The 24,079-nt window shown below is 37.4% G+C and overlaps 2 protein-coding genes across 2 annotated transcripts; one reads left to right on the top strand and one right to left on the bottom strand.

Moving 5' to 3' along the window:
- Positions 1 to 655: 655 nt before the first annotated feature.
- Positions 656 to 10,540, bottom strand: LOC140953110 (uncharacterized). Its single transcript, XM_073402604.1, has 7 exons — positions 10,396 to 10,540; positions 7,856 to 7,951; positions 5,943 to 5,998; positions 5,017 to 5,073; positions 3,934 to 4,054; positions 2,559 to 2,725; positions 656 to 2,359 (listed from the first exon to the last, which is right to left on the bottom strand). Exons 1-7 carry the CDS (start codon positions 10,451 to 10,453, stop codon positions 2,276 to 2,278), a joined length of 639 nt encoding a protein of 212 aa, XP_073258705.1. The 5' UTR covers positions 10,454 to 10,540; the 3' UTR covers positions 656 to 2,275.
- A 33-nt stretch (positions 10,541 to 10,573) lies between these two features.
- Positions 10,574 to 23,465, top strand: LOC140953108 (uncharacterized). The gene is made up of 15 exons (XM_073402601.1): positions 10,574 to 11,050; positions 12,200 to 12,230; positions 14,326 to 14,484; positions 15,323 to 15,398; positions 15,815 to 15,896; positions 16,511 to 16,579; positions 16,850 to 16,998; positions 17,486 to 17,589; positions 18,204 to 18,238; positions 18,668 to 18,814; positions 18,919 to 19,052; positions 19,743 to 19,791; positions 20,753 to 20,807; positions 21,468 to 21,503; positions 22,489 to 23,465. The coding sequence occupies exons 1-15, from the start codon at positions 10,826 to 10,828 to the stop codon at positions 22,671 to 22,673; spliced, it is 1,536 nt and encodes a 511-aa protein (XP_073258702.1). The 5' UTR covers positions 10,574 to 10,825; the 3' UTR covers positions 22,674 to 23,465.
- Positions 23,466 to 24,079: the final 614 nt, after the last annotated feature.

Raw genomic sequence — 24,079 nt, 5'->3', positions numbered from 1 at the left:
TGAACTTTTAAGAGAGTTAATGAAAAGCATAGAAATTCAACTTCCGGCGATTTATCATTTTGACTTCCGGTCAAGATAGCTGCCGTTTTAATAAAATCCCCATAACTCGCGTCTGCACAGAAATCCGAGATGGCTACAGATATCAGGGATTAATCAATGTAACAAAGGAGACATTTTTATCAAATATGATGCCCATTAGATCATATTTTAATCCTATTTTGCACCTTATAAATGAAGTATTATTATTATTATTATTATTATTATTATTAACCAGAAAGTGCACAATTCGACGCAAATGCTGCATATATCCGCCCCACTATCTATAGTGGTCTGGGGCGTGGGGGGTTAGGGACCCTCAAAGAAAGTTTCGGTAGGGGTCATTGATGCTAAACCCTTAAAACCTACACTATGTTTAAGTTAAAAATCATTCATTTTGCTACCCTGTTTACCCTACATGTAAAACAAGAGACCTTTTCTTATTCTCTATTTTCCAATTGCCCATAATACACTCTGTTTGCCCCCCAAATTCTGCATAAACCATTGTTTTTAAATGCTCCTGGGAGTATTGCATTTTCCCAAGAGCATTTTAAGACAATAAATTATGCAAAATTTGGGGGGCAAACAGAGTGTATTATGGGCAATTGGAAAATAGTCAATTGCCCTGATTCATGCCGTTTTGTATACAGAATTAAGTAATTTTTCCAACTAACAACATGAAATTAGATTTTTTGATGAACAATATTATTGTTGGCACCATAAAATAAAAATGTAGACCATTGATCGCCGAACCACCACACTCTTTTAAAGACTTTTGGTTAAAAATGACACCCTGTTCAAGACGCTAAATAGTGACAAGTTGTAAACCCTGTTTAAGGTACCCTGGTTATCAGAGGTTTTTCCCTCGCATGCGCGGGTGGATGCTTCGGTGTTGGCCGCTAAGGTCAACAGATCTTAGGCATGAAAAGTCTCTAGCACCCAGGATATGTCTAAGGCTCAAAACCCTGCAAACCGCACCCCGTGTACATACCTATTAAGGCCAAATAATGGAGTGCCCCCGTCCTGGGGTCCGGTGGTAGGTAGCAGGGGAATTGCACTAGCCTGTGTAGCAGGTGCTTGGAAGTAGTAGCGCGCGTCCGTTCTCTCTTTCGCCCACTACTTCCAAGCGCCTGCTACGCAGGCTAGAATTGCACACACCATTATTGGGCATACAAGCTAAAAGCCAGAGTGGTGTTACGATTAATCGAATTCTCCATTAATCGCGATTATGACCGTTCGGTTCGATTCAGGATTCTTTGCTTCCACGTTTCGATTTTGGTTCGATTTTTGCACACCTTTTCCAGGGTGCCCTCAGTGAGTTATTATATTGTAAAATCAGAATCTAGAACTCTTTAAAATGCGCGTGTTTTGATTGACAAGCAAAGACGATAGCAGTTCGTGCACCATTTTGTGTTGCCTGGTAAAAATGCTGTCCTTCAACCACCCCTTGAGATTTCCAAATAAGGCAAACCGTGTGCGACACCCTCTTTGTAAGGTTCTCAAACATGGCGATAAATGACCAAGCGACTGTGAATCCTTCTGTCCCTGTTACTATTCTAAAATGGAGGTTTTGGGGTTGTATGTTGTTTACATTACGCGTTATGTTATAAGAATTAAGAAACACTTACATAATCGAATGGAAATAATCGACAACGAAATCGAATCGAATCGTAAGGAATATGAAGCGTTATGCCCTGCAAGCTAAGGATCTGGTACAAGGACTTTTGCAGCTAAGATCAAAGAAAGCGGATGTTACATTGTAGACACTTGGCAGTTATTAACCTTTGCCTGGGGTGTTTACATTGTTTGGATTGATCTCTGAGTAATTGCACGGTGAGTTATGTAAGAGAACTTATATAACTATACTGTGTTACATAAGTTGTCAGCCCTTCATTATTGCCCCTCAGCATATAATTGTTCTAGTTTTTTGAGGGTTATATAGGCACAGTTGGCACTGGTTGGAATTATTACAGAATTAAGCTGACTCCCTTGCTTGGCACAAAATGGTGATCATTATTTCAGGGAAATCAAAGTAATGGGAAGCCCAAAAGAGTCACATTTTCAAGATAACTACTATCATCCACCATGACACACTTTTCTGCAAAATCTCACTAGATGCTATAGAAATGTCAGCTCTGGCCTTTAGAATTGTCCAAACGTATGGTTTGGTCAGTTTCAGCAAGTTGTTTAAATCAATATTATTATGGCAAGCCAGTGCCAGCCAAATATGGAATTTGATTCAATTATTTATATTAGGAGGCAGTGCCTGATTCCATTCTTGTTCTGCTAGTAAATCATCTATATGGCTCTTAATAAACCAGACCTGTAAAACAGAAATGTTTGTAAGTATGACAAATAATTCTGTATTATACTAAGGGTGAACAAAACAACTAAAGAAATAGAATGCTTGTATTTGATATAAGACCTTGTAAAAAAGTAAGAAATATAACCCATCTCCTATACCCTACCTTTTATAGATACATATGATGCTATGACAACACATAAATCAACCCCATACTTACTTCAACAGCCATGCAAAGAGCTCGCCCAGAAATCAGAACTCCAGTAACTCCCAGTTGTGCGTGATGTGACATGAAAGGAGACCACAAATGGGTCTTGAGTCCATACAACCACACAGGGAGCCCATGCAGTCCACAGATGGCAAAGGTCCCGATTGGAGTCTTAAATCCTAAAAATGATTTGTGCAACATAAGTAACTATTACAACTGAAATATTTTCAAATTGTTTATATCAAATTTTGAGAGTTTCATGCCTGTGGTGAATAAGTAAAAGTGTTGCTGCTGATAATGCAAAATGATCACATTAACATTTATTACGATGCTAGTAGACCTCTTTCATAATGGCGGCCTATTAATATATTCCTTTAAACGTACGATAATTAGCCTTTCTGACCTCGTTTGAAAGTAAGAATTCTTTGATCTGTGTTTTGCACATGCTAACGAGGCCTGAAAGGCTCATTATCATACCTATAAGAGAATATATTTATAGACTGCCATTATGAAAGAGGTCTATGTTAATTTACTGCATCTTCTACCTATGCTAGGCACGGTATGTAGTGAGTGCTACTCTTTGAGCAGAAAAATTAATTAGATGACAACTAAGGGGAGAGTTTCACGTCTGTAACTATGAAGTAAAAGTTGTGATACTGACAACAAAAAAAGATTATGTTTCCATTAGCATTATGATACTTATGTTACTCTGCTGCATCTTTTACCTTTGCTATGAATCTGGTAGGCAGTAAGAGCTACTCTTTGAGCAGCCAAAAAATTAATTATTTGACAACTACTTCCCACATAACAAGTGCAAATTTTATAGCAGTGTTCTCCTTATCAGGCAGTAATCAGTAAAATTTAGTGCCTGAAGCAACACTTCTTACTGGCTGTAACTGCTTGAAGGTTTACTGCAATTAAATAAGTAGTTTTAAAAAATACGCAAGTTGTGATCTGATCCAATTCTCACAAAGAAAAAAATGAATATATGGAAAAGTACTAAAGTACACACAGCTTTACTTTTGTGGGCCAAGCAGTTTGGAAAAAGAACATTGAAGACAGTAAAACAATTGCAATCAAACACTTTAAATTGTTGTCTAAAGATAACAACGGCCGAGTTTTGTAAAACAGGTCTTAAAATCAGGGAATGACATTTCAGAGAACTTTATTAGCTCCTAAATTTCCCAGCAAGGGCAGGCCAGGTCTCTCACTCCACCACCCCCCCCCCCCCCCCCCACCCCCAACAGGAAAGTGAGCCTCTGGCACATATTTTTTCCCTCAACAGCCATGAATGGTAGTTTACCAGCTGAGCTAAAATTTAGAGAGAACACTGTTATATCATGCAATGCTTAAAAATTACCTTTTATAATATATACCTTTTACTTACCATTAGCCATGACAGTTTGCACCCATGAGGGAGGACTGGCCTTGGCGCTTTTCCACTGTGCTCCAAGTGTATGAGTGCATACAAATACCAGCCACTCTACTGCACTGATAAAGTAGCCCCACTGCCGTGCAGTAACAAAAATAAATGAGATAAAACAAGATTGCCATGATTATGCTTTACTTGACAGAAACAACAGAAATTATTTTAAATCTCCCTATCAAACCAACACTTATGTCCAGAAATGCAAAAAAGTCTGACGTTGGGTCCTTTGTAATAAACACAAATTCTAATTTCCATATGACTTCATGTAAGTAGAATTGCTTGCATTTAGGTGAGGATTAGGGCTAATAGACACTGATGTGATGTCTGCCATAAGGAGCATAAATCTAATTAACTTACAATCCTGGACAGATGTCAAAAAACCTTGATTTCAGGATGATTTCTTCAAGGAAACCCAATCATATTTTCTATTTTCACTTACATTGCCTTAAAAAGTGTGATGTTTGCTTTCCTTCTTAGATGATGAGCTTAAACAATAATGCTGACAAAAAATGAAGGGTACCATCATCATTATCACCACAACGCTACCAGCATAACCTGCAACATTATCATCAGCATCACCAGCTTCCCACTACCAACACTAATTTTACAACCACCGTTGTCACCATCAAGACAACTTCTATCATCAGCATCATCATCATCATCATCATTATCACAGTCGTCAACATCATCAGTCATCATCATTACCGTCATCAACATCATCATCATCATCTCCATCTCCATTATGTTTGACTATTAGCCTGTAAGAAAGCTGAATTGAAACCTAATTGCAAAAAGGCTGTCCTATGCATTTCCACTTCACAACTTAACTTAAAAATCCAAAGTAGCCGAGGAAGAACCATACAGTATGAATGTACCATTACTTTAATAAAGACAGCTGGGGTATGAGGTAGGTAGGCTTCAAAACTAAAAAAGGTTAGGCTCACAGTATTCATGCAACCTACAAAATAATAGACCATCTTAAGTTTGAGTTCAGCTTTTTTACTTCTTCCTCTTTTACCTAAAACATTTATTCATTCATACCTGATAAAGTAAGGTCCATAGCATTCCACGACCAATATTGTCACACAAGATATCTAACTTGGAAAACAAACAAACATTAGACTACGCCATTTGTACGATGAGGTCTTTTTACTACTAAGACCAGCATTCGTTTCATTCTTTCTTTCATATTCAAATTTGATAATCCCACTGAGGTTTAAATAACAAAAGCCCTAATTTTCACAAGAAATATTAGCAAACCCCTGAATTTGTTTGTACGACTGCTTCATTTATTGCTCAAATTTCGTCTTCAAAAAATGCCTTGAAGCGAGACGCCATATTGGCTTCAGTCGCAAAACAGTGAATAGCCAAGGATATTCCAAGTCACGGGAGCCAATCGAAATGTGCGAAAATCACTGATTAGGTAAATACTAATACAAGATATTGCATACCTCTTACAAATGGGGTCACCACAAGTTGGTTATGAAGAATTTTCCAAGGGATTTGAGCCAAACAGAAACAGAGAAATACTTTGAATGACAAATAATGTTTGCTATACCAAGGATTTATATAGAGGTTGCATAGAGGTTTTTAAATTGAAGTTCCACTGTAGAAGGGAAAGGATAAAGAGGAGAACCCTACTGCTCTGTTTTCATTAACTGTATACCCAGAACAGAAAATAAACAAAGGGATATAAACATATACAGTGGAACTTCAAAACAATGAAGGGCTAAGAGACTGGCAAAATTTGTAAATTTGTTCACTATACTGAGGTTTGGTTGTATATTGAGTTTCTTTTTCATATAATTTATTTTACTATTTCTGGAGTAAGGAAAGTTGTTCCTTTTACCCAGGACTTTGTTGTATAGAGGTTTGTTAAGTGGAGGTTCAACTGTATATACCGCCAAAATAATTTTGGCCATATTTATTTGTGAATATACTTTCTGTAATACTCAAGAGTTTCATACCCAAGCACCAAATGCTGATGTCTGATTCAACTGACGAGCTACAATTCCATCAATACCTGAAGAAAACAAAACATGTTCCATGGATTGGTTAGTTCCTGGTGAAATCTGTTTGCCCATGTGTATATTTAAGCAATAGACGACACTTTCTATGGGTTTACCGGCATAATAACCCACACGGGATGTTGGGAGAACACGAGAAAAGCTTGTAAATCACGAGCCAAAGGCGTTTGATTGACAAGCTTTTTGAGTGTTCTTCCAACATCCCAAGTGGGTTATCATGGCGGTAAACCCATAGAAAGTGTGTTCTGTTGCTTTTATAAAATAACTTTAAGTTTTCTATGAGTTTACTGTCACAATAAACCATAGGTTTTTAACCAATCAGAATGCACATACTATCTTAAATATTTTATAAGTATATGTACACAGTATTTCTGTACAAGTTTATCTTGCTCAAAATCAAGGCTGTACTAAAAGACAAATCATAGCCTGCCATGGGGAGCAAAGCAGTGATCATGATAACTTACAAAGAAAAGAAGTCTTAAATGTTTCTGTGATTCCTCAGCCCCTTAATAATTGAAGAGCTGGGAAACTGAGTGCAAATACAGGTTACAGTCTTGGCCAATAAAATTAATACTAAGGAAAATGGATGTGACCACCTCTAGCTTCGAGATATTTCCCCGGCCTTTCCCTCTGAAAAAACAAAGTTTAAATACGGCTGGATCCTTTCTGCTTCTTACTGAACAAAATTGAGCAGAGTGGGGTAGGGGTCATAGTATTTAATAATCAAATCTGAGGGATAGGCATCCTGAGGGTATGAAAAAGCTAAATTCTTAATGCTTTTTGTCCAAGATTGTATGCTAATAAAATGACTGTATGTTTTGATGTCATTTAATACATGATCGCCAGCACTAATCAAGCTCTGCACAGCTTATTGCTTGCAAAATTTAGAATGACAGACAATTAATGTCCATATAGGTTGCTCCATTGCCATCCACAAATAATAAATAAGGGACTTGCAAGAAATTACCAGGGAGGGCGGGGGTGGGAATTTTGAATTTGGGTTCGAAAATGAGGTGACCCATCCCTGCAATGGGAGTGAAATTTGCTAACCCTCCCCTTGACCTTGGCCTAAAATATCATGACCCTCCCCCTCTTGTATAAATAATAAAATCTAGTTGTTGCAATACACTAGGGTGAGTCAGTATTATGAAAGCTCAAGATATATTTCTAATCTGTTCTTTGTAATGCCATGTACATACACATTAGATGACAGCATTGAGAGACCGACTCTGCCTCTTTACTCGACTCTCCTATTTCTCCCAGGTTTTTTTTACAAAACAAAAAACTTCTTTTTTCTTCTGTGGGTGAACCTCTACATGATCAGGGACACATATTTGCATGACCCTCCCCCTTTTAACAGCCCATTTTTTCATGACCCCTCCCTTTTCTGCAGTCTCAAAAAGTTGTGACCCTCCCTCTGTTTCCACCCCCCTCCCCCCTGCTAATTTCTGACAAGTCTCTAATAATAATAATATTTAATATTTACAGTCACTTTGGAATCAAAGACGAAAACTACACTATTAATTTTACAATTGGTTATAAGAAAAGTAAAATGCAGAAAAACTATATAAAAATCTAAATATAAATTAAAACAATTATTTTATAGTACTAACAAAATGCCTTGCTGAATAAAAACGTCTTAAGTTTCTGTTTAAAATCACTTTTGGTGCAAGAAGATCTAATGCTTATGGGAAGACTGTTCCAAAGCCGTCGTGCTGCTGCCTTGAAGGATTGATCCCCCCATGATAAATTTTGTGAAATGCTTTGGGGCGCTCAGAAGAATTTCCTTGTTATTTTGCCGTAAATCATAACAAATAACTAAACATAACATTGATCTCTAAAGAAACACTTACCATCTAATAAAACTGAAGCTGTGTAGAAGGACAGAAACAGAACTGGATTGGAGAAAAATATCCAAGAAGCTACTAAAAGGATCAGACGAACATAGCCTATGGAAAAAATTTAACCATTATTAATGATAATAAATGTACTCTAGTCAATGAATACAAATATTTAAATTAGGTTGCAAATGTTTTAAAGGTAATCACAATGAATTTAAACTTTGGTGAAGCTTTTAGAGCAGTTTTGAAATACAATTTTGTACATGATCCTTGGTTCAAATCCAGGAGCCACATTGCCTATTATTAATAACAAATTAACATTACATGTACGCAAAGTGATATTTTTGCTGTGCCCTATAACAGCAAATAAAAGCTCCTCTTGAAAGAGCACCACTCCCCTTCCTTGAATTTCTTAAATGGTATTAATTTCACAAAAAAGTTTTCTTTCCTTTGCCATGTTTATCATTTTTTCAGCTTTGATTACACCAGTATCAATTTACATGACGTAGAAGAACAGTTTAGTCAATTCCAGTTATCTGTACCTCTCAGGAGTATCATTAAGAGGTGGGGCCAGGGATTTCCCCTGGCTACCATGAACGTGGCCCCCAGCTACTTTCATAGGAAAATAGAAGAAAAATAGGACCAAAAGAAACCCCTAGCTGTTTAATTCCCAGCCTACTTGTTGTACTTACCCGGTAACTTAAGGTGATTCCCTAGTAAAAGAACCTAACATAGATTGTAGATGAAACTTGGTACACTGATGTAACAAGTCAAGAAGATGATAAAAAGGTAATAAAAAGTGGGGGTCACCGTGCTCGTTTTGACGTCACAATGCTGACAAATACAGCTATTTTGGACCCTTAAACAAAAACCGCGCGCGGCCCAAAACTAGACAAAACGGAAAGATTTTTCAATGATGCATGTGGTATCGCACAGAATTTGACTTTAATGTATTGTTTATCCACTTACGTACCAGAAAAATGCCTTTTAATGCCCTTGTTTTTACTTTACGCTCCAAAGTAGAATTTAATTGGACACGCGCTATTTGACACGTGATAGCTCAATCCGTACAATTTAGTAAAATTGCCAAAAAACTGAACATAGATTTGTGCCAATTTTTTTCTCACCAAAAGGAAGCACTGTCCTTATTAAAATGATGAAATAAAAAATGGGGGTCACCATACTCGTTTTTGCGGTAGAGCTGCAGAAAGAGCGCGCCAAAAGCATTTTCCTTGATTTTTGAGAGAGGACTGGGGCAAGTTTCAAAAAAGAATGTATGCAAAAGGAGGAAGAAAGTATTAAAAAATCCGTTTTTACAGAATTTACATCAAGATATCACCTTTAGGACACAATGTAATAAAGAAAGCGTTTACATGAAAATCAAAGTGAATAAGCACAAATTAAACATCCACTATCGAGGTTCTGCGTTAGGAAGTCGAACTCAGCAACAAGCTTACTGCTTACGTTATGCACATTCCCACCACATTGAGTCTCACCTTGGCAAGAAACAACCGCAAGCAAAAATTGCAATAGCGTTTCTCTTCGGTCAACTTCATTTTAATGATGTTACTTTACATGCTCTTTTTTACGGAGGCCATCTTGTTATGCGCAGTAAGAGATGCGCAGTGCAAAACCAGGGAATCACCTTAAATTCTTAGTGACAACCCCAACCTCTGTGTACGCGTGCCTATACTTTTCTCTGATATTCATGTACTTTTGAATTTTAGGTTTGCTGACAAAAACCTTGATGAAAGCCCCACTCCTTTGCATAAGTGCTCCTCATTTTAGATGGAGCAGCTATCCTAACCCTAAAAGCCAACTGGTTTGCTACCCTTCACATAAAACCATGGAAATAACGATAAACAATGTTGTGTTATTATTTTCTGCGACCAATGAGGAGCCACCTTATGAGCAGTAAATAGTACTGTTAATTTTGGTCAAAATTTTAACTATTTGTTTGGGCACTTATTTGAGGAAACACACTATTGGTAATACAAGGCAAACACTTAAAAATAAGACCTTATGTAATGACCTTATGCAATGGCTATGCAACTATACTGAGGGGGGTGGGGGTGGGGGAGGGGCTGGCATTCCTTAGGCCTAAGTGGGTACGTACTGCCGAACATGGGAAATGAATCAGGGTGACATAAAAAGGCTTGTCTTAAAACAACAAGCAAAAAAAGATTTCAACTTGGTCAGGGTACTTTTAGAATTAATAGCTTGCAGGTATATGTAGTTTCAGTGGCAGGTTTTGTTCTCAAGGGAATTTGCTCCCTGTCTTTTCAAAAATGATGTGTACAGTCTTGCATATAAGGACGTGCACGGAGCGAAAATAAACAGTTCTCTAGATTAGTATGATATATCCTGTACTGGGAAAACAAAACCTATATTAAAAGGTCCACTGAAAGGGGCCGAAAACGAGTGAAAACCGTACATATCGAAGGTTTTCGACGAGAGCTAACAGCTCTCCTGTCTAGATATAAATCAACACACGTTATATGAAAATACATTTGTATGTAAAAGAAACAGTGAGAAGGAAGAAAATGTCTTACCTATTAAGTTGGGAACAAACAGAAGAACATTCTCTTTTCGTTCGTTTGCTGGCTCCATCGTCCTCGCATCTTGTTTTTCTTTTCTTGCTGTGCACCCGCGTTTATCCAGCGCATCTTCAGCAGTTGAAAGGGGACTAGACGCTAACCCTCGAGTCACGTGTACCCGTTGTTTGGCAAATTTTCAAGATGGCGGCAGCTAGTGTCGGGGTTTATGTAACTAGACCTTACTTCTTACCAAGTTCTTTCTGATTTTCACAAATTTTTTGAGTTTTCAGTGGTTGTATACAGTTATAAGCACTTGGTTTTTATCGGAGTGGTGTCTAAAGGAAACTTTTTCCTTGGTTACATTGAAGCAGTCGTAAGAGTAACAAGCTTACATAACATCAGCAAAACATCTAAGTTCAACAAGGAAGAAGGATATTTTTTTTAAATGAGCCGTACAGTGCTACAAACAAGAACTATTATCCCTCTTTTGAGGACATCTCTTCTAAGTAAACTTTCAAGTGAATTGGTTGTATGTACTTCACGACCAATTTCAGCTTGCGCTGTATGCGGAAATGAACGCCCTCGAAGCAATCAAACTCAAAGAGAGAAGATTTTGGCGCTCAGTAAAACACAAATGGCGGGGTTCTCAACGAAGGAAAATCAATATCCGGTACGTATATGTAGTTTTAGTGGTAGGGATAGTTACTTAAATATAATGAGGGGCAATATTTTTTTAGAATTATTATTTGGTATTTGACTTTGCACCTCTCCAGTGAAATAGAACAAGCTTATCGTACTAGTGGCTCTGTGACTTGCCGGTTTAGGGTCCGGGGGGTACTCAACAAATGTTTATGTCCCACCCCTTACCCTTTAATATACCATTTATCATGAAAAAGGTACCCCTTTCGAATACCTTCTATGGACAAATGATCCGGGCCTCTCACATACCTTGTTTACATTTTTGCATCCCTTTTAACTGTAGTAAATGCACTGTCTGTTAAATAGGAATCAATCACAAAAATACAACGTTTTCTTGACTTTATAAAGCCATAAAATTCATCTGTTAGCCCTCATGGTCCCTGTCACAGACCTAAGCGACAGATTTCCCAACCCTTTTGTATATTTCAACCAGTGAAATCCCTACCCTCTCATATAACTGAAGCTTGCAGAAGATACACCTTTCAGGTGGAACCTCCCCATATAGGCCATCATAGGGAGTACCCCTCCCCCCCCCCCCCCCTGGGGTTCAAGGTCAGGTCACCTTGAGATCACCCTGGGAGCAGAGCCTCCTTTTGTCGTCTTGATCAAGGAGGTGTAAAGGAGGCTCCACTTGAATTGTGTCAAGCCTTTGAAGTGACCGTAGCCTGAATTTCTGGGCTAGTCAAACTTGTTTTCTCTTGTCAAACTTATACCTGAGCCCTCTGTCTCAAATGTGCAGCTAATAAGCCTGGGTTCAAAACTGAATCCAGTTGCATGCACAACGAAACTCTTCCTTGATTCATTAAAACAAGAGTTGTGCCTATTATAGTCAGGGCACTTGGGACAATCCTAAAAGGATTAGTTGGCCATTTTGAAAGCACAGGAATGACTCTTCATGTGGCTCAGATCCAAAAGACTGCCCTGTTAGGAATAGCTTAAATCCTCCAAGGTTCTTTCCTTTGTCTTCTGTAAATAATCAGGGCCAAGAAACAAAGAAATCCTAAATCACATTAGACTTAATACTGGACTGGCTAACCTGATAATGGATTTTACCTACAACCCTTACACAATTTAATTTTTCTTTGCTGCAATCACAACAATTATTTTTTCATTCTTGTAGAATCTTAATTCAGCTATTTTGGATAACCCAGGTATGTAATTTTATGGGAAAAAATGTAAAGTTGTGATTGCCCTCAGTTACTTTGGTTAAGGTACATGTAGGCAAATGAAAACTATGGAGTGACAGTAAGCCCAGGGTACCAGAGAGTGAATATTGTCTTGTGTCAACTTCTAGTGAAGGGAAGTTCTTGTGTGGAAGGTATTTTGGACAATTATAATTAATTCAATTATTTAATTATTAACCCATTCGCCCCTGAACCGCCTGTAACCACCCGTGCAGATCCACGTCCTTTCTACCCTTTGTGGCGTCATCAGTTTTAACGGTCAAGGACGACTTTGCCCGCTAACATGTGCAGAGTGAAGAGATCTTTCAAACCATGCCAGAATGAGCACAATTCAGTCAAGGATACCGGAGAAAGAGCCAAAAAACCATTTAACATTGGCCTGAAAATCTCCATGAAAATCTTGTTCCATTGCCCACCTACCTTTCCTTTCACCTAATCCTAAGATCCTAAAAGCTTTCCTAAAAACTATTCCCACCAAAATGAAGCCTACTAAATGCCCAGCAAGAGAAAAAAAAAATGAGGCAAGAAAAGCGAAAAAAGAGGGGAGGAGAGAAAGCGAAAAGTAAAAGTCAAGGCTGCTGTGTCACTTTTAAACCCAAAAACTATGTCGAAATTTTGCTTTCTGCGCATGCCCAAACTTCGCAAGCTGATATTTTGCATCTGGATCAGAAGGCCGCGAAGTGTACGACCTGTAAACTGGTTTGTGGTAAGTTTTAGCTCTTTATAGCACGACAGCGACCAGAAAACCACTCGACTAACTTCAAAACGCGTTTTTCGGCAAAAACTCCAGGAGTGAATGGGTTAAAGCTATTATATATTAATTTTTAATGTAGGCTGGGAAATGGTTTGCATTACAGATTTTGTTGAGTGATACAAATCAATGACCTTTTCACCCTTCTTGAGTAAGGGAGTGATTATGCCAGAGCTTCTTTTCTGCTCCAAATATGGTACCCTTTTTTGTGGTGTGCTTTGTTTTCGTCTTATAATGGTATTTATTGTCATGGACGACACCTTCCATTTTCTTTGTTATCTTGGTCTGGTCCTGATACAAGGAAAATGATGTCATTATTCTGCTTTTTTTTTTTTCAAGCATTCTGCTCCACGGAGAAGAACGTTTGGAATACGTTAAGCTTACAGTTGTGTTCTGGAATTGGAATAGTAGCAGACTTACCAACCCCCAAGAGGCAAAAATCTTAAGATTCCTTAGTCCTGCGTCAGACTTTTTTCAGGAGCCAAACCTACAAACAAATGTAATTCAAATTAAGGCCAACCCAAATTATTTAGACTGGATGAATTGATTCAGAAGCTGATCTTTATTAGAGCTGAACTAAGGAGGAAATTGCTCAGTTCAGTCAAACTGCTTACAAAAGACGTTATAACAATTTATGCAGTAGGTTCAGCACATGGAAAGTTTGACGTCTGAATCAAACGTGTTCCAAAGTCTACCCAAAATAGAAATTTTTGGCCTGGCTAGGCCAAAAATTAAAAAAGGCATTCCTAATTGATTCAGATGTTGAACTTTTCATGTAGTTAATTCAATGTATCAGGTTTTGGCTCATGAAAAGTTCAGTGTCTGAACTGGGCCTTACCCATATTGTACATGTAGAACTGGAAAAAATAGTGAGAAGTGGGAAAAGTTGTGAGATGTCCCAAAGTTCAGAACAACTGTCAGTGTAAGAAGTCATATTAAATGTACATGTATCATTTTAAAGCCAGAGCAGTAAACATCACCATCAATCTTTGTCACTGCTGACATGCAGAAATTTGCAGGTGGCCATCTTGAGATGAGAGATTTAGGTTTATTCTAACAGTGAGTCTGAACATCTAGTGGCAGCAGCAAGTTGTGATAGGCTGAAGAATGTAAAAAACTCATAAGAGTGTGAGATAGGTTGTGAGACTTGACCAGTCTGTAGTAGGCTAATGAAATGAAAATCCCAGGTTTTTCTTCTTATAATTTCAGAGTAATAACACACCTTAGTAAGCCTCTCTTTTTAAGACTGAGAAGAAAATTGATGTAACAGAGCCTAACAGAACTTTGTTTCCTTTTCCTATTTCATTGTAGGGTTCAGGAAAGATGTTGTTAAATTCTGTACTCAGCTAAATGTAAATATCCAAGACATAAATCATCTGCTAGCTCCATTTACTCATGAGTCATACCTTCTGGCAAATGTCCACAAGCTGTCTGGACCTCATGAGAGTAATGAGAGGCTGGCATTTTTAGGTAAGACTTGAAATGTTTTTCAGTAATCAAGTTGTTTTATAATTAGCTGTGGGAACATTGGGTGTGGTCATGCAGCATGGGGGTTCTCACCATGGAAATAAAGCCAAGATAATTTTTTCTTTGGTTTTCATTTGCTTTGGTAAGATGCTATAAAACATGAATCTGTTATTAATGTTTAATAGTGAGCTGCTGTTACAGCTAAATCATTAGCTTATCAAACCAGCATTAATTGTACCTTAAATTATATCCATTATACTTTCAATATAATGTAAAAATACTGCCTTACATGTTTACAGCTATTTTGAGAAGCTTGTCAGGAAAAATGTGTATGCGACAATCCTGAAAGGTTATATGGGATATGATCAATACCCTGTTCCTGACACTGTAGCTGTAACTGTCCATGGCCTCTTGTGACATTCTTCCAAATAACACTGAAAAACAGTGAACTCAAAACTACCCTGCAGAATACTTTTCTGGATTATCGCATGCACTTTTTCTGACGACCTTTCTCAAAATAGCTGTAAACAGAGATTACTTTGGCAGTAGTGCAAAATAGGGCATTAAGAAATATACTTTCTTTGTGTACCGTTTTGTGCTGTTGTCAAGCCAAGCATAGTGACAGGTTTTCTTGCCTTGGGTAGCCAAAAATACCTAACCTTATTTTATCATAACAGGGATTCCCTGGCCTCTGACAACTATTGTGACCCATGTTACTTTCATAAAAAAGGAAAAATAGAATCAAAAGAACTTCCTTGCTGTACAATTCCTTGCCTAGTAACTTTGCATATACCTAGCAACTTGAAATTTTAGTGACATTATCTTCATGATGTTTTCCTAGGTGCACAAGTTATGAGAAAGTGTGTAACAGAGCACCTCTACCACAATTTTCCTGAACTTTCAGCAAGAGAAATTTGGTAAGTGCCTTGAGGGATTGTGAAGGATGGTATTCAGTTATGTTTTTACTATTTTGGAGTACATTGCAGCTTTTTAAAATAATTTACCAGTATTCATTAAGTGTGTTTGTGTGTTTTCAATATTTTATGGCAAATGCAAGAACCATAAAAATTAAATTTATTTTTATTAATAATTATTGTGAGTATTATTGTCTCTGAATAGTTTGTATTCAGAATACTTTATTACTTTTAGGATCCTTATTAATTTTTTGGATTCTTATTGTGTTAAAAACATTATGGTTATTATTTAACAAAATTAATGCTAAGATACACCTAAAACTCTCTGTTTTTCACTTGAGAAACAAAGAGAATCATTCATCAAATCTGATCTAATGTTCTTCTTTTACAATAGAACTATATTTAAATTATTGTTTCAGGGATGTGCAGACAGGATTATTAGAAGATCATGTTCTCTCTAAAGCCCTTGAATGGAATATAAAAGCAATAACCCTTTACTCAGTAAGTTTGTTTTGACTTTCAACTACAATTTGTTGTGATAGTAACTACTATTGAATTGTTTATATTTTTTGTAATAAAATATGCAACATGTTTATTCTTATTTCTATGGTCTTCAAATTCTTAGCCAAGCTACCTGCGACATAACTCTGACATAGCAGCCAGTACTACCTGCGATACCTTTCCAATATGAGAAGTCACCAGCAACAGAGACCATGTCAGTCTTTACTGCTGGCATGCCTGTGAAGTTGACACAAGTTTGACTTCACAGGCATGCCGGCAGTAAAGACCTACGATGTTTCTTGAGGCGGCGGCATTAATGTCCTCATATGTTGGAATATGTCACAGGCAGTACTAGCGGCTAGGTCATAGGCACTTGGACAGCATATGAGAACCAGGCTTCATTTTGTCATGCTGCATTACTCCGTTTTAATCTTGTAACAGAAATTTATGAAGTCTGAAGTTTCAGCCATCTATTCACCCCACCCTCCCAATGGGCACCCAGGCTTGGTCACCTCTCGGAGGGACGGGGTGAAGAGATGGCTGAAGATTATTTTATGAGTCTTTGTGTAATCTAGTCCATGCTGTAGGTAATTCTTCTCACAATATTGTTTCAGAGACATCCCCAGGATCTAATGCTGCGTCAAGCTGTTCTTGCTCTTGTAGGGGCAGTTTATACTCGTGAGGTTAGTGCTGCTCATTTATGAAGTGCAATTTTAAACAGTGATTCCTATGTGTATTTTGACTACTCATTAAGTTCAGACTGAAGAATAATGATCAGCAAACCACCATCAGAAAAATTTTAAATGAACTGTAAACAACATTATTTGAATTTGGCTTGCACTTGATATAAATTATGAGGGTGTTATCTGCCTTTGCTTGCAGTGTTGGTGGTTAGCACTGTCCTCAATCTGCATAATTTTTCATATCATACCCAACCTATGTTTTGTTATCAGAGTCCTGAGAAGGCAGATGTATTTGTCAAGTTACATCTTATACCTGAGCTTACAAGAAATGAGATTGAAGAGGTAGTGAAGCTGCAACACCCAAAGTTTATCCTTCAGTCAATAGCAGAAAAAGTGGGTCACTTCCCTCTTAAAACAAGGTTAGTCATTGACAATAATTTATGCTTTGTGTAAGTCAAATAATATTTTGTGAAGGAAATCAAGGTGTAAAGAAAATTCAGTTAAATTCATCAATTTTTGTTTAACCCTTTCATGCCAAGTCCAAGTGATGGCAAGATTATTTCTACACTATTTCTAACTATTAAATCTGTGGGCAAGATTCTTTGGTGTTAGTAAAGTTACCATTAAGATGAAACCATTCAGAACTTTTGCATAGTATTTTTTTTATTTCTTAGGATTTTAAAATCTAAATCTAAATACATAAGAATTTGAATTGTTTTTTGAATTTGTCTTTGGCCAATATATTAAGGAATAAAGGGGGTTAAATTATTTCATAATATAATATTTTGAGAGAATCAGTAGTTGCAACTGTCTCTAGGAAAGAATAATTTGATGAATACCACTGCTGGGTCCTGCAGAGGTGTGTCTTAGAGAAGTGTCCATCATAATTATTATTCTCTTTTTCAGGCTTGATTACTCAAAAAAGAGTAAATCACATCTTCACTTAGATAATCCATTCAGCTATTGTGTCAGTGTTGTACGCGGCCAAGAAAATGAGGTCCTTGCCCAAGGTATTTCCCCACTTGGTTGTTCATTGTTCATTAATTCTAGTTGAAGTGCAATAGCATTTTTATTACAGCATTTTCTAGTCTATGTGACTTCTATTGATAAATCTCTCTTATAGAATCTCTTTGTACAGGATTAAGGGCCTGCTTGTAGACAAAGCTATAGTGTATACCTTTTGGCCAGGCTCTGTTACATACCCTTTTAGGTCAAGGCTTTTCTTTAATTTTAATTCACAGAAATTTTATTTGCAATGCTTTGTTTTCCTCTCTGTTGGTTTCGGTTCAGTTCAGTCCAGTTTATTCACACTTGTATATAATTATTTACACTGTATATAGTAACGTAGGAATAAAATAACAGATAAGAGAAAAAAAGGAAAGAAAGAAATTTTAAATGACTTTGATAGAAGTGTAAGGTTGTCAGAGGAGCTGAAACAGTCATTTATATGTAGTTAGCTTTGAGAGTTACCAGTAAGCAGAATTCATTTGTATATTTGTTTTTTTGAACACAGTAGCTCCTGGTACACTTGGCTTTGCACTTGTACACAACTAAATTATTATTCTGATATTCCATATGAAAGTGAAGTTTTTAAATTTAACATGCATTAATGTTTCACTTTTAGAGGTCTCTTACAGTTTAACATTGGCAGAGAAAAAGGTATGACATAATTTTGCAGGCATGTGAATGAAATAAAAGAACAGAAGTGGCAATTTGTCAACATTAGTCAGCTTGATTTCTCTCCTTTGACATGTTCAACAAGAAAGTGAATACACATTTATAGTACTTCAATCTACTTATACTTTCCGTAGATGCCTTAGGCTTCCTTGTCACATTAATTTTATACTTAAATTAACAACTTTTGTTCATGTTGTATAAGGTTTTGTGAGTGACTAAATAAATAAAATAAATAAATAAATTAGACAACCCTTTACATTAGCTGCTCTTTCTCCATAAAGAAGTGGTTTTAATAGGATGAATTATTTCATTTTGATGTCTTGTCATGTTTGGCTAAACATTAAGGTGAAGTTTTTTTTCCCTTGAAATGTTTGGGTCACTCCTAAATTCCTGTGTTTCCTTCACTTTCAGGCATGCCAGAAGGCCCTCATAGCACATTATGGTGAGGAATTCAATAGTTTTCACTTAGCAATGAATGATAAAGATGAATTTACAGTTGAGACAGATGTTGACCTTGGTTTGATAGCCTCTGAACAGAGAATAGTGGAACTCGACAAGGTAAGATTGTTTAGGGGTTAGGTTCATCATATCTGTTGTCTATTCAGCTTTGACTTTCAAAGGACTTGCTAATCTAAAGTATTTCTTATAATTTTGGTTTCAAGGGACAAGAACAAAGCTTTGGTTTTCACATCAAGGGTGGTGAGAAACGGAAGAAGAGAACTGAACAATGGCTTGTGTTCCATTACACCACACCCATCTTTATATCACACATTGTACCTGGTGGTGTGGCAGACATGTAAGTACAAGATTTCACCTTGTCTTTTCGTAATCGTTTTTGCCCCTTTGGTGACCAACATGTACAACAACCAACCATTAATTATCAGACTGCGAGTAGTCTCCCTTTTTCTGCAAATTTAGTGAGGACAATGCGCGTGCATGTAAGCATCAAGATGTGAGAAATTAGGCCCAATGGATTAAGTAAAAAGAGAGAATGCTTGTAGTCTAATTATTAATTTATTAAAAAAGGTTTACATGAACAGAACATATTAACTAAATCATTGCAAAACTACTCAGAAGAGCAAAAACTAAACTAGCTGAGCAGTTCCAACAATGACATCACATTTTCTGGAAGGTGACATGAAAAAAACACAAAAAACATAGAGGCGGTAAGAAAGCTAATAGAGTAAAGTACAAGATGATTCAAAAATTGAACAATCGATCAATCTAACTAATCTGAAGGAGTTAAATTTAGAAAAAAACAAAAGAATAAGAACAATGTAGAAAAAAAATTAATACCGGTACTGACACTTGTCAAGTTAAGTGAAAAAGGAGAAAAAAAAACAAAAAGATGTAATATCTCTTTATAATGTTCAGGATAACATGAGGAAGACTACTGTGTAATCACCAAAAACATATCTTGATTATGAAACTTGTTTTCCTTTAGTACCACAAGAAATGTAGAGCTAATTTTTGTTTGATTTTGCAGGCATGGGGGATTGTCTGTTGGTGACAGGATTCTTGCTGTGAATGACAGGGTAAGCTTAGCTAAATTGTGATAATTTGTATGAAAAATTGTGATGGGAGGGATCTACTAGTTTTTATTTCAGATCTCAATACCATGCCCATATTGCAATATTCTGGTTCCTTGCATGCTTTTTGGAAACTTTGATAAACCTCTCTGTAGTTATTTAAAATAATATGGAAGTCAACTGTCATTAAGCCTTTACAGTAAGTTAGAGTTTTCCCTCTTTTTTCTCTACTTCCAACTTTCATGAAAGAAAGAAAACGCTTTCTACGCAGGCTAACTCTCACTGTGTCCCAACAAAGATCTGATGGTTTGATTGTAGCAATTCGAATTCATTTGACAAGCAAGTACCATAAGGGAATTTTTGAAGGGTAAATCTTATTGGCTTTTTGCAGACGAGTGGGCCATGTACAATGATACTGGCCATTGTCAGGTTGTGCTTTGCCCCCTCCCCCCAAACTGCCCAGCTTCCCCCCGAAAATATTGTTAACATTACAGAATATAAGAAACTATATCAGAAAAATCATCCAGACGCGATGAGGTCAGTGCGCACACTGCAACATTTCTCAAAATTGTGTCTCAAAATGCAGCAGATTGCATCTCAGCGCGTATTCATTTCAAAAATTTCCGGGGGGCCATTCCTCTGGACCCCTCTAGGAAGCTTGGGCCTTCGGCCACTTGGGAGTAAACGGTAAATCCTAGATAGAACCCTGGTGGGTGGCAAAAATGACCGAGGCGTGCGACGGAGACTTTTCCCTCGCATGTCCCCTTTGCATGTCCCATTCTTCCTTGCGCCCATATTACTTCAATGTACCTTCTACATAGGCTACCCAAAAGAGCCCTATGGTAAAAAATCAAGACAACACTGACCCAGTCTCCAATAAAGATCAAAATGGCTTCAAAATGGCTTCTAAAAGCAGCTTTTATCCGTAGAAGGTTTATTCATGCACAGCATATTTTGTTTCCCTTAGAGTATGGAAGGGCTTGATCATCAGCGAGCAGTTAATCTGTTAAAATCAGTCTCTGGTGAGTCATTGAAAATTAAACATCATCTGGGGCAAACGAAACTCTGTTGGCTTACAATTATTCGGTTAAAAAATTCACAGTATAGTTTTGGTCACTTTTAACATGTACAGACAATTGGTCTCTCTTCTCTCCATTTGAAGACCACTTCCATTGGTTTGCTAAGTACACTTACATTTTTTGATTGATTTGTGATTGGCTACATGTACATGTACATCTAAGCGCACAACATATTTTTCTTTACCTATAGTAAAGAATTATCAGGATGATGTTATTAATATTGTAACAGATCAAGATTCTCATGAATACTAATCATTTATTGATCTTTGCACACATCGAAATAGAACTTTTTGTCCCCATTTAATACTGTAGCTAAGTTGACCTGAAGGCCGGGAAGTAAAAAGAATTCCTTGCTCCTCTGTGCTTCTTACCTAACCTACACTTGTAGGTCACCAGCACATCCAAATCTGCTTCTGAGAAGAACCGGGAAAGGGAATGACTGAATGTCAGATTCTTTCTACGGGCACCGAACAGAACTAAGTAATCGAAGCAAATCTCGGTGTTGTACACGATATTGTCGTTGAACTAAAGAATTAATAGTTCAGAAAATGCTGATGTGGTGTTGCTCTACTTTATCTTAAGTTGCTCAATTTTCAATTTTAGGCCGTGTAACCTTGACTGTCGCCCACTGTAAAGAAGGTAAGCTGTCCCAGTTTAGTTTTCACATCTTATAACCTGTACTAATACATGTTTATCAGTGATGAGGCTACTCGCCTTCCGTCATTGTAACCCAGGCTCATTCCTGATCTTTCAGTCGATGCCATGTGTGGATCAAGGTTTGGTTTAACTTCCGATGGGGCAAAAGAAGTTCCAGTCAAAAAGTGTTAAAATACAAAATTAATCTCTTCTTTCGGACAGCTCCCTAAAACGGATAGCCAGCTTTGGTCCCTGCCTCTCGTCAGACATTTTCTATGACTCTCTATGAGGCGGACATCTCACTAAATCGGACACTAAGTGTTGGCCCCTGCCATTCTTTAGTCATTTTCTTTTACTCTCTATAAGACGGACACCTAGAGTTGGTCCCTGCCATTCTTCAGTCATTTTCTTCCACTCTCTCTAAGGCGGAAACTTCCCTAAATCGGACAATAAGAGTTAGTAACTGCTGTTCTTTAGTCATTTTCGATGACTCTCAAGAACGCGGACTCTTCTCGAAAATAAACCCCTAGGGTCCCCAGCGATGTTCTTCCATTTTCCTTGTCTCTGTAAGACGGAGCGGACATCTCTCATAAAGTAGAGACGGCCCCAGTGGTGTCCATCTTAGAGAGAGTTGGCTCTAAAATGCTGTAGCTCTTTGGAGTTGAGTATGACCCATTGAAAGCATTAACTTTTCAGTCTTGTGATAGGTCTTTGGCAATAGTTGGTCACGTGATCAACTTTCTGTAAACACGAAAATACTTTGCTTTTGGAAAATTTTGTTAGCAGGAACTGAAAATGTATATTAAAATTAACAAGTAACTTGTGAATTTTTAGTCGCATGTCTCAAAAGTGGTGATTGCAACGGCTGCCGAAAATTAGAAGGATTTGTGTGAGTACATGATCAACTAATGCGAAAGGCCTATTGACAGAGTGTATTCTCTCCCGGCATGGTATTAAAAGACAAAAAAAATCTGTTATTTCCTTGCAGCTTTAATTGCTGATAAGGTGGAGATGAAGTACAAGGAACTGAGGCGCAAAAAACGCATGGCAGAGCTGGCATCTGATATCTGGTCTGATTGGCACCAAGCCCAAGCAAACCGTCAGCCATCACAGTACAAAGATGTCCTCAATTATCATGATTTACCCAAGGAGGCTAAGAAACCATCATCTTAGCCATCCATGGATCCCTATCCGGCTATTTACTGTGTAAATCTGAAAGCTAACCCTTATACGTCCATTGAATTTCACTATTTAATTTGTACCTTGCAAAACTTCGTCTAATTCGCTACTTTAGAAACGAAAAGGAATCTGGGTCGGGTTAACTTTCGCAAAGATTCCTGGGTCTGTTACTAGGGCCAGGGGAAAAATTGGCCAATAGCTGAGCAGCGCATCCCAACTAACGATGCTAGAAACAATTTATTGCGGGACGCATTCCGGCTTCAGTTGTCTTCTCTTGTCGATAAAGTTACGAATTGTTTCCATGCTGTATGAATGATCAAATGATACCAGTCTGTTAACAGACTAACGTTTAGAACCTCTTAAAATGCCTTTATGTCTAGAAGGTTTAACAACGCCAGCTGTTAAAAATCTGATATCCATTTCCTAGTTAAGAACAGGTCAATCTCTGCTAGTTATCTGTCATTGAAAAACTCATCATTGGCCAAAACAAGTCATACCAAGCATGCTAACCTGGCCCAGCTTAACAAAACAAGAGTAGAAATGGTCGAAATTAAGGTCTACTAATTAAAGGTTATTTCTTGCGTTTTCACGAATTTCTTGAAAAGGGCAAGGCATTTATCAAGGGAATTGCAGAAAAAAAAAATCCTGTTTTCCAAAGTAGGAAACGTGGAGGCATTCTCACAGAATGATCAAATACGGTTTTTGGTTGCAAAGCATTTCGTGAGCAAGATCTGTTCGGTTCTACCAATATTATCCGTGAAATAAAAATGGATCATTCGACGATTATTTTGATCTTAAAAGATATTGAAGAACGCAATCCCTCTAATTAGAAATTCAGTTAAACCTCTTTGGTGACCCTGCATATACCAACTTTATTAACGATCCATTCGTTGTTGGGTTGGAGAAAACTTAGAGATCACAAGCAAGCGCGTCTTCACCCTGGGTAGTAGGCAATAAATATGTTACAACTTACGAGTATGTACCACAGGGTGCTATAATGTCCGGTGGTTTGAAAAACTGGTTTTTCGTCTTGAATATTAGAGAAAAATACTTCTGCTTGTTGAGTTATTTGGAAAAACTGGAAAGAAATATGAAAAATGGCTTCTTTCTTTTGCGAGAAAAAGCACAGTACCGAAAATTGTAGGAACCTTAATCTCAGTTTTGTATCTCTTAATTTTTTTTTTCGTGAAACTGGCTATAGCATAGCGGATGGGTTAAGTTAAACAAATCTTGTTCTTGCTTATTTTACTCCCTCCCCATACCGCAAAAGGTTTGTTGTTAAAAACTAAGAAAGGAACAAACAACACAACCAAATCGCCGAGGCTGAATCTAGTCCTTGCTTAATTCATCCAGTTTACCCAAGGGGGAAAAGGTTTGTTCCCCCCAATAAAACAAACAAA

This window comes from Porites lutea, chromosome 11 (assembly GCF_958299795.1).
Source record: "Porites lutea chromosome 11, jaPorLute2.1, whole genome shotgun sequence".
Classification (NCBI taxonomy): domain Eukaryota; kingdom Metazoa; phylum Cnidaria; class Anthozoa; order Scleractinia; family Poritidae; genus Porites; species Porites lutea.
The sequence above is the reverse complement of the archived record's forward strand: the minus strand, read 5'-3'. Positions and strand labels throughout refer to the sequence as shown.